The sequence below is a fragment of the Corylus avellana genome, chromosome ca7, assembly GCF_901000735.1.
Source record: "Corylus avellana chromosome ca7, CavTom2PMs-1.0".
Taxonomy (NCBI): Eukaryota; Viridiplantae; Streptophyta; class Magnoliopsida; order Fagales; family Betulaceae; genus Corylus; species Corylus avellana.
The window spans coordinates 23,041,497-23,051,734 of NC_081547.1; the positions used below are offsets into that span (position 1 = coordinate 23,041,497).

General features: G+C 39.4%; 1 protein-coding gene across 2 annotated transcripts; it reads right to left on the bottom strand.

Annotated features, from left to right (window-relative positions):
• Positions 1–589: 589 nt before the first annotated feature.
• LOC132188822 (uncharacterized) lies at positions 590–1,633 on the bottom strand. 2 transcript variants are annotated; one of them, XR_009440919.1, is made up of 2 exons: positions 1,421–1,633; positions 590–1,018 (listed from the first exon to the last, which is right to left on the bottom strand). XR_009440919.1 is itself a non-coding variant. In XM_059603380.1 (2 exons), exons 1-2 carry the CDS (start codon positions 1,584–1,586, stop codon positions 792–794), a joined length of 390 nt encoding a protein of 129 aa, XP_059459363.1. In that variant the 5' UTR covers positions 1,587–1,633; the 3' UTR covers positions 590–791. The 2 variants fall into 2 exon arrangements, 1 of the variants encoding a protein (XP_059459363.1); XM_059603380.1 differs by having other exon boundaries at positions 590–1,015.
• Positions 1,634–10,238: the final 8,605 nt, after the last annotated feature.

Genomic DNA, 10,238 nt, shown 5'->3' on the forward strand with positions numbered 1-10,238 from the left:
GTGTTGGTGAAGTGGATTGTGGGTTGTGGGCTACTCACAATCTTGAGATCGTTGAGTGTGTTAGTGGGTGGCTTGACCACGTTTGCCTTAGACATGGCTCCCGATTTGTTCTCGGGCACACATGGCTCTGCTTGGCGCTGACAGTTGAACCACGTTCTGTTGAACGTGAAACTTTGCTTGGACGCTGGGAGTATCCCACATTCATTAGTGAACGTGGGCTTCCTTAACTTGCCGAATGACTATTTTACCCTCGATAGAAGGTCTATTATACCCTCGGGCTATGTTGGGCCAGCTATAGCTCGGTCTAGGCAGTCCATATCTCGGCCTGGGCCTGTCTTTAATGGGCTCATATATTTGATCGGGCCTAGAGGTCTGTTGGGCTGTTTGTGACCGATCCATTACCCAACAAGAATGATATATTCAAGACTATCATCAATAAATTAAGAAATCATACAGCGATTTCAAAATATAAAAACTCGAGGAGAACAATTGAACAAATTTTAATATTTTTAATCAAATTTGTATTCAACTTTATTTTCTAATTTTTGTCCCCAATAAACCAAAATTACTGCATGCTTCAAGCTTGCGAGAGTCTTTGCAAATCACATGACTAGTACGGCCAGTAGAATAAAATCTTTCCCACTCTGCGTAATATTACAAATAACAACAAAATCTTGAAAAATTACATGTCTAGTGTAATCGATCAACAATAAATATTACACACAGAACGTTCAAGGAAGCCCAAAACTCTGCCACACAAAAAACTCAACCTTCACTGCATCCACATATATTTAGACTAGTTGGAAGGAAAAACCAAGGATTAAGCCCAAGCTTACATAGAATATTAAGGTTGAGATGACAAATCGGGGCTTTGCTTCCATTGATGCTGCATTTTTTTCACCTGGGCTTGGTCGATGAACAATATTTGCACCACCATAGGCTCCCTGCTTCCCTCTCTGAGATTTTCCCGAATCATATATTTCTTGCTTTTCCTTGTAACCTTTTTCATCATGTCCTGCTTTAGAATCGTAGATAATGATCAGGAGGACTGTTAATGAGTACGACGGTTTATTTGTATACTTCCCGACGCAGCACGGGGAAGAGTTTTCCCATACACCAAACAGAAATTAAAGATAGATTCTATATTAGACAAAGTCTCATCGACCAACAATGGAGTTTAACAGAGTCTCACCACAAAAAATAAAAGGAGTCGAAATTTAAAAGAGAAGTCTTATCTCTTATCTCACTCAAAAGAAATATAATTCTTCATTCATTCCTAAATTGTTAGAAAATAACACTTAAATAGGCCGACAAAAATTTTAACCCTAATTTGACTAATTTTGAGCCAAAATAAAGACCCGATTATTATTTTTTCTCCACATTACTTCCACCAAGAAATCAAACAAGAATTAATTCTTACCATGAACTTGATCTTGTTCCTGCATGAGGCGATTTGAGAGCTTGCAAGCTTGATGTTCTAAAGGGCTTTCAAGAGCCGAGATTGAGAGGATCATCACTTCACTCATGCATGAGACGAATATCAAGCACGCAAGAATTGTAATTAACTTCATCTTGCATGGGGACATTAATGTGCACTTTATTGTTCTTTTGCTTGATTGGGTTTTGTAGGATATAGGGGCACACCTATTGTGATAGGTATGAGGATAAGGTGGCAATATATATATATATGGGCTTCAAATTACATACAAGTTGAGGGGAAGAAGGATATGAGGAAATAGGTGTTTTCTGGTGAAAGAATAAGCAAGAGTGGCCCATGCAAATCATGGTTTTATGCTGTGTATCTGGAAAGGTGTAAAAGAAAACTGCGTTACAGTGGAGCAAAGTCTTCAAAAAAGTTTCATTCCAAAAGCATATTAAAATATTGCTTTTGATATTTTTTACTCATGAGCTAAGTGCTCCTTCCCTGTTCGATCTCTTTCATTTAATTTACAATATTGTATATAAAATATAATCCTTAAATTTGTTTTGATAATTAGTGATGAAATCCAAAACTGACAAAATTAAAATGTTAGGCAAGCAGTTGGTGTCTTGTCGAAGTTTAGGTCTGTTCTCTCCTCGGCCCCTTGCAGTTCCTAATGGAAATACAGTGCCTCTTCAAGCTGGTCAGTTTTTTGGCCAGGTTCTTCAAACACCACTTTGTAGTGCCATTTCTTGGATTTTCAACCAAGATTCAGAGGATTGGGCTAATTTTTTTGCCTATTTCCTAATATTTGCTTGTATTTACTACATTGTATTTTTATTTTGAGTCTGTTGTTGGAAAGTCCATCTATTTTTTGGTTTTAGAATCATCTACTCTCTCTTCCTTTCGAATTAGGAGTGAGAATTAAGAATCCCATTGTAACCGTTTTCCTTATTCACTTTAAAAAAAAAAAAAAACAAACAAACAAACAAACAAACAAACAAGTGAATTAGAAACCACCTAATCCACTGTTTGAGATAGATTCTTGGTCCTAATTTTTGGGCAAAAAAGTATCCCTTTTCAGTCTCAAAGCTGAGGGGAATGTGGAAGTGACAAAAAAGAGAACATGGCTATCTGGTGAGTGCTAGGAATAAAGGGTAAAGTGTAAATGAAAATTTTATAACCAAAATGCTCAAAAGAATAGGATGCTTGATCAATTTTCTGTGGACAACTTTTAATGTCATGATAAGATTCAAACACGTGGTATGTGTTAATTGCTAATTAGCTCTTCATTCCAAGAAATATTCCATTAATTTATTTTGGAGCAATCAACCATCATCATGAAGCATCGTTTCACTTGGAAACAATAGATAACAACATAACAAATGAAAGAGGCATTAACTGGAGATGCCAAATTCGCTAACCGGCATATCACAAATTCATAGAATGTTCAGTCGCATGACATCACGATTCAACAATTTCAACACTTGTGTGTCATTTTGTAATTCTTTTTGGGTAAAGTTTGTGTTAGAACACTTTCCTAGTGCCAAACATTGGATCAATTTACACTTGCAAAAAAGAAAAAAAAGAAAAAAAAGAAAGAAATGTAAACAAGAGCCTGCTAATGGGTGCCAGTAGAAAATAGTTCTGATACTTATTAAGGCTTAAGCATCCCATATCCCCTAAATTTGGAGTGTATGGTTACGTGGCTTGGTACACACTTCATTGTTATTGGGCCGATCCCTTGTTGTGCACGGTATAATGGAATTGAGTATTTGGATCACCTTTTGCCTTCTGATCGATCTGTTTTAGGCCTTTGTAGGCGTGTTATGCAGGTCATGTAGCCTTGTCGGCCCAATTTCCAATAGTTACCTCTCAATTCATTCATCGGATGTGGGTAATGGGATAATGAGAGTCTTTCATTAAGAGCATGTTTGAGAAATAGAGTTTTTAAGTAAAAAAAATTTTTTTTGACAAAAGCTTTATTTTTAAGTTTTTGCCAAAAGTGCGTTTTAATCATTTTTGGACTTTTTGAACCTTTAAAAATGCTTTCAATTTGTTTTACCAGACGTGTATTTTTTTCTTCAAACGAAATTTTTAAGTGTTAAACGCACTTTTAGGTCTCTCAAATGCACACTCAAACAGACTTTAAAAGATTACCGTATTGATCGTGCCAAGGGTTCCAAAAACCCTATAGAGGAGGCCACAAAGCCTGTGGTTCTTCAAGAGGCTTCGTGACGCTTGGTATAGACTTAGAAGGGTACATGGTCAGGTTACTGCAGAAATATTACTCCATCCTTGATTTTCGTGGTCCTGGTAGATTACAAACGGGATGAAGTTTGTCTCTACAAGGAGATGTTTAAAGCCAGTCCCCCTGCTTCTAAGAATCAGATTCCAACCCAACAACAAATGCACAAAATTATACATAAATTATTGACAATTCACATACTCCCAAGTTTTATTTCTTATTTAGTGGTCAAGATAAGTTTATCATAAGAGAAAGAAATATTTAGCATGACTTTAATGTGTGGATGTAAGTTATATGTGAGCCAATGTTTATTTTATTTCCTTTCATTATTATTATTCTAGTTTTATATTTATATATTATGTGTTTCTATAATTTAGACTTACATTACATATCATTGTTTCGATGAATTTCTAAGCCTTGCGCAAGTAAAATTTATTGGACAATGTTGAAGCACATTCCTATCCGATTACTAGTAGTTTAGGTTTACCTAAACTCTAGAGATAATTATCTAATGTGTTCTGGTTACTAGTAGTTTAGGTCTATCCAAACTCTAGAGATAATTATCCAATGGATAAATATCATAGGAGTTAGGACTCTATCTAAACTCTTGAATAGTTATCCAATGTATTATAGGATAGGAATTAGGAGTTCTATATAATCTCTTGCTCTTGTAAATCTGTATATATATATAGCAGGCAAACCGTGAATTCAATTACGGTGATTTACAAATTCAATCACAGAATTGTGTGCTATTATATGGTATCAGAGCCCCTCATAGACTAACGTCTCTTGCTCTCATGTCTTCCGCTTCATCTTCTTCTTCCGAATCACCACGCTCAACCAATCTCACCACAAATTAGTCAGCCAACAATAACCAAGCTGTGGCCTTCACAATTCCAAATATGAATCATTCACTTCATATTCGACTAGCCAAAGACAACTTCATGTCATGGTGTACTCAGATGTTGGCCTATCTTAAAGGTTAGGATGCCTATTGCTTTGAGGATGGATCCTCTCTTCCTCCACCAAAGATGATTTCCAATACGAGCAAAGAAGAAGGTGCTCCAGACACCGTTCCCAATCCTGAGTTCCTCACATGGACTCAGAGGGATCAGATGATCCTTAGTATACGCATCTCCACCCTCTCGGACGCCTATGTAGTACATGCCGTGGGGTGTGCAACGGCCTATGATTTATGGACAACTTTAGTCTCCATGTTTGCTTCCCAATCACGTGCTAGGGTGATGCAAATCCACTTTTAATTAGCCACTGCCAAGAAAGGTAATTCCACCATCACAGAATATTTTCAGAAAATCAAGTACATGAGTGACACATTGGACAGCCACTCAACGATTTTGAAAGCCTCTCCTTCCTACTTGCTAGCTTGGGCCCCGATTATAATACCTTTGTGACCTCAGTCACCACACGGGTTGATCCCATAACTCTTGAAGAAGTCTATGGCCATCTATTGGCACATGAAGCTCGGCTGGAACAAGAACTCTCATTCATTGATGCCTCACAACTAGCAGCTCACTTTATTGCTGGTGGCTATTTTAATCGTGGCCGTGGGTTCCGTGGGCGTGGATCCTATTCTAGAGGTCGTGGTGGCTCTCGAGGTCGTGGAACCTTCTCTCCAAACCATGCTCGGGGATCTTTCTACTCCAACAACAGCAATGCTGCCCCACGCCACATCTGTCAGATATGTGGAAAACAAGGGCACACAGCTCCTAGGTGTTATTCCAGGTTTGATAGAATTTCCAGCAAGCTTCTTCATCATCTCCTCAAGCTTATTACTCCTCTCCATCACTGTTCTCGGATGAGGAATGGTACCCAGACACCGGTGCAACCCATCACCTCACCAATGATATGGGAAATCTGAATATTGCATCCGAGGAATACTCTGGCTCTGATCAAATCCGTATCGGCAATGGATCAGGTTTGTCTATAACTCATATAGGGTCTGCTACTTTTTCTGTCCCAAGTCGTCAATTCCTTCTCAAACAACTTTTGTTAGTTCCCGATATATGCAAAAATTTACTCTCTGTCAGCCAATTTGCTAAAGACAATTGTGTTTTCTTTGAATTCCATTCTGACCACTTTGTTATAAAGGACTCCCGCACAAGGATTCCTCTACATCACGGCCCACTTAACAATGGCCTCTACCAGCTCCACACGTCTCCTGCATCTCCTCCAATAAAACGCGTCATGGTTGGTGAGAAGACCTCGGTTGATCACTGGCATAAGCGCCTAGGACATCCAGCTTTTCGTGTCGTCCGGAGCATTCTATCCAAATTTAGTCTTCCAATTCAGTCCAATAAAGCTCGAGTTTTCTGCTCAGCATGCCCGGTTGCCAAGGGCCATCAATTACCTTTTAGTTCCTCTAGTTTGGATGTTTGTAATCCTCTAGATTTAATTTACTCAGATGTTTGGGGACCATCCCCAGTTGTTTCACTTTCTGGCAATAAATATTATGTTTCTTTTATTGATTCTTTCTCTCGTTATACTTGGCTCTTTCCCATTCAAAATAAATCTGATGTCAAAACCGTATTTATACAATTTCAAAAAATGGTTGAACGTTTACTTAACACTAAAATTAAGCATGTTCAAACCGACTGGGGAGGTGAATATCATTCACCCACCACCTATTTTCAATCTCTTAGAATCAATCATCGTCTCTCATGTCCCCATACCCACCAACAACAAGGATGCGTTGAGAGAAAACATCGTCATCTCATTGACACCACTCTCGCACTCCTTGCTACTAGTGGAGTACCCAAGTCCTTTTGGGATGAAGCATGTCAAACCTCTTGTTACCTCATAAATAGATTACCTACCCCGGTTCTTAATCATGCTTCTCCTTTTGAAAAACTCTTTTCCAAATAGCCAGATTATAACTTCTTAAAAGTGTTTGGATGTGCATGTTTTCCCCACCTCCGACCTTACAACTCCAATAAATTTGACTTTCGTTCCAAACCTTGTGTGTTCTTAGGCTATAACACTCACCACAAGGGTTACCACTGCTATCACTGTGAATCTGACCGCATATATATTTCCAAGGATGTTATCTTTCATAAGTCTACATTCCCTTTCTTGGAACAGCCTTCAGATCCCTCTCAAGTCTCCACTTCGTCTATCGGATCTGCTCAAATTCCAGTTGTTGTCTCCTCTTGCCCAATCCAATTATGTCAGCCTCCACCTCCTCCTGTGTCACCTATGACACCTTCCCTAGTACAGGCTTCTTCTCCTTGTAGCACATCTATTTTTTTAGCAGATTCTATTGAAGTTGTGGACTCTCCTCCTCCACTTGCTATTCCACGGACACATCACATGGTTACTGGTGCTCAAAACAAAATCACACAGCCACGACAGTTCACGGACGGTTGCAGTCGGTACCCCATACCTCTGCTTTACATTCCCAGCTGGACTTTAATCTAGATGAGCCCACATGATACACCAAGGCTGTTCTAGTTCCAGAAAGGAGAAAGGCAATGCAAGAAGAGTTCAATGCGCTTCTATGCAACCAGACATGGACTCTTGTTCCACCTCACAAGGCCAAAAATGTTGTAGGTTGCAAATGGGTATTCAAACTTAAAAAAAAGGCTGATGGCACGGTTGAGAGACATAAAACTCGTCTTGTGGCAAAGGGCTTTCACCAACAAGTCGGGATTGATTTTGGAGAAACATATAGTCCGGTTGTGAAGCCAACTACTATCCGAACAGTCCTATCCACAACACATTTAGCTGGCTGGCCTATGAAACAAATAGATATACAGAATGCATTCTTACATGGACACCTAGCCGAAGAGGTTTATATGTGCCAGCCACCAGTTTTCTCTCATTCCTCTTTTCCTAATCATATATGCCGGCCAGACAAAGCAATTTATGGGTTGAAGCAAGCTCCTAGGGCCTGGTTTTCACGGCTGAGCAACAAACTCCTTGACATCGGGTTCACGGCATCGAAGGCAGATTCCTCTCTCTTCACATTCAAGTCGGCTGCCACTACCATCTACATCCTCATTTACGTCGATGATATCATCATCACTGCTTCAAATCAGGCTGCTATTGACGAGTTATTGCAACTACTTCGGGTAGACTTTGCTGTAAAAGATCTTGGGGATCTAAGTTTCTTTCTTGGGATTGAAGTCTTGCATCTAGACAGTGGACTGCTCCTCTCACAACACAGATATATACTTGACTTGCTGAAAAGCACAAAATGGATGAAGCCAAACTGGTGTCATCGCCGATGTCATCTTCTAGCTCCCTCTCGGCATTTAGTGGTGAAGCTATGGATGATCCTTCACTTTACCGAAGTACTGTAGGTTGTCTCCAATACCTATGATTAACACGACCAGATTTGGCTTTTGCAGTCAACAGGGTATGTCAGTTTATGCATCGTCCAACTACAGTACATTGGCATGCAGTCAAACGAATACTACGGTACCTCAAGCACACATTGTCCCATGGTCTCTTGCTCAAACACACCTCTTCCTCTCACCTAGAGGCATTCTCAGATGCTGACTAGGCAGGTTGCCTGGATGATCGCTAGTCTACAGACGCCTATTGTGTTTTTCTTGGAGCTAATCTTATCTCATGGAGTTCACGGAAACAGCCAACCGTATCTCGTTCCAGCACTGAAGCCGAATACAAAGTTGTAGAAAATGCCACTGCAGAGGTTCTATGGGTACAAGCCCTTATTCGAGACTTAGGAATCACTCTCTCTTCTCCACCAAAACTATGGTGTGACAATATTGGAGCCACATACTTATCAGTTAATCCGGTTTTCCATGCAAGAACCAAGCACGTGGAAATCGACTTCCACTTTGTTCGTGACCGAGTGGCAGACAAATCTATCGAGATTCTGTTTTTATCCAGCAAGGACCAAATTGTTGATGTGATGGCTAAACCGATTATAGCTAAGAGATTTCAAACCCTCAGTGCCAAGCTCAACATGTGTTCTCCCCCGTTAAGCTTGTGGGGGGCTGTTGAAGCACATTCCTATCCGATTACTAGTAGTTTAGGTTTACCTAAACTCTAGAGATAATTATCTAATGTATTCTGGTTACTAGTAGTTTAGGTCTATCCAAACTCTAGAGATAATTATCCAATGGATAAATATCATAGGAGTTAGGACTCTATCTAAACTCTTGAATAGTTATCCAATGTATTATAGGATAGAATTAGGAGTTCTATGTAATCTCTTGCTCTTGTAAATCTGTATATATATATATAGCAGGCAAACCGTGAATTCAATTACGATGATTTATAAATTCAATCACAGAATTGTGTGCTATTATAGACAATATTAACATTAAAAGCGGTTTATTATTAATTATGATATTTGCATGTTTCATTTGTAGGTGCTTCAATAGCCCTTCCTAGCCCTAAACCTTGATTGTCTAGTCAAATTTCCATGAAACTGGGATGGAAGATAAGCATTGCTATCCATACGACACTATAATACTAATTAATGTTGTTTTGCTTGTTAGATTACCTCGGGTGTGTAGAAAAATCAGCAAGAAGAAACACCAACATTTTGTTGGAGTAAATTGTTGAACTGAAGGTTTTTAGATTTATGAAACCTGGATCTTACAATGCAAGCCCTGATTTGCTAAATACTGTATTTAAATAAAGGTTACAACACTGATTTAGACTAGGACTCTTACATATAGTCCCACTTGGACTTGGACTAGGATGTACTCTTACACATAGATAAAGACTAACACAATACTACTCCAAATAATTTGAGAGAGGTAGAGCTAGGAAGAGATATACTTATACTCCTAACTTGCTAAACACTGCAACATACGTCATCCCACATTCATCGGCCATTCCTCAAGGGAAATGTTACATGGTCACGCATGCTATCATCTCCAGCAGTTCTACTGCTCCTTCCACCATATTCGTATGCGTCAGATGTCTCACCAAGCATATGTTCGGCCTCTTCTAGATTTGATTGAACACTAACCCACAGATGCGTCTCCTTCTTTCTTAAAACTTCTAATTCCATTGCCACTTCCTTCATAGTGGCCGGGTCTCTCATCCCTTTTCACTTTTAAGCACCTCTTTGCAAGCTCAACGACTTCCTTGATTTGCTCCTTATTTTCTTCTTCGACTATATGAGTGTCAAGAATTTCAAACAATCGATCATCTTTCAATTAAGGACGAAAGAAAATACATAGCTAAACTCCTTTCCTCCTTGGACCTATGGAATGAAAGTACCTTCTCTCTTGTTAGAAGCTCCACGAGGACCACTCCAAAGCTATAGACATCACTTTTCTCTGTCAGCTGGTTAGTCTGTAAGTATTCTAGATCCAAGTATCCAAGAGTTCCTTGCACTACAGTAGCTAGTTCTTTTTGATCTCGAGGAACCAATCTTAAAGTTCCAAAGTTGGAGACTTTTGCTGTGAAATTATCATCAAGCAGTCTGTTTGACAACTTGACATCTCTATGGATTACACGTGTCGAAGTTGCAGAGTGCAAGTATGATAATACGTCCGCTGTTTCTGTAGCTACTCCTAGACGGATTTCCCAGCATATGGTCGATGTGCTGCCTTCAGGATATATATATAT

Excerpts from the sequence above, each read along its gene's own strand:
- LOC132188822 (XM_059603380.1), bottom strand. The coding sequence starts at position 1,586 with ATGTCCCCATGCAAGATGAAGTTAATTACAATTCTTGCGTGCTTGATA. Across the intron at positions 1,016-1,420 it reads GGAACAAGATCAAGTTCATG|GACATGATGAAAAAGGTTAC; the intron begins GTAAGAATTAAT and ends ATTCTAAAGCAG.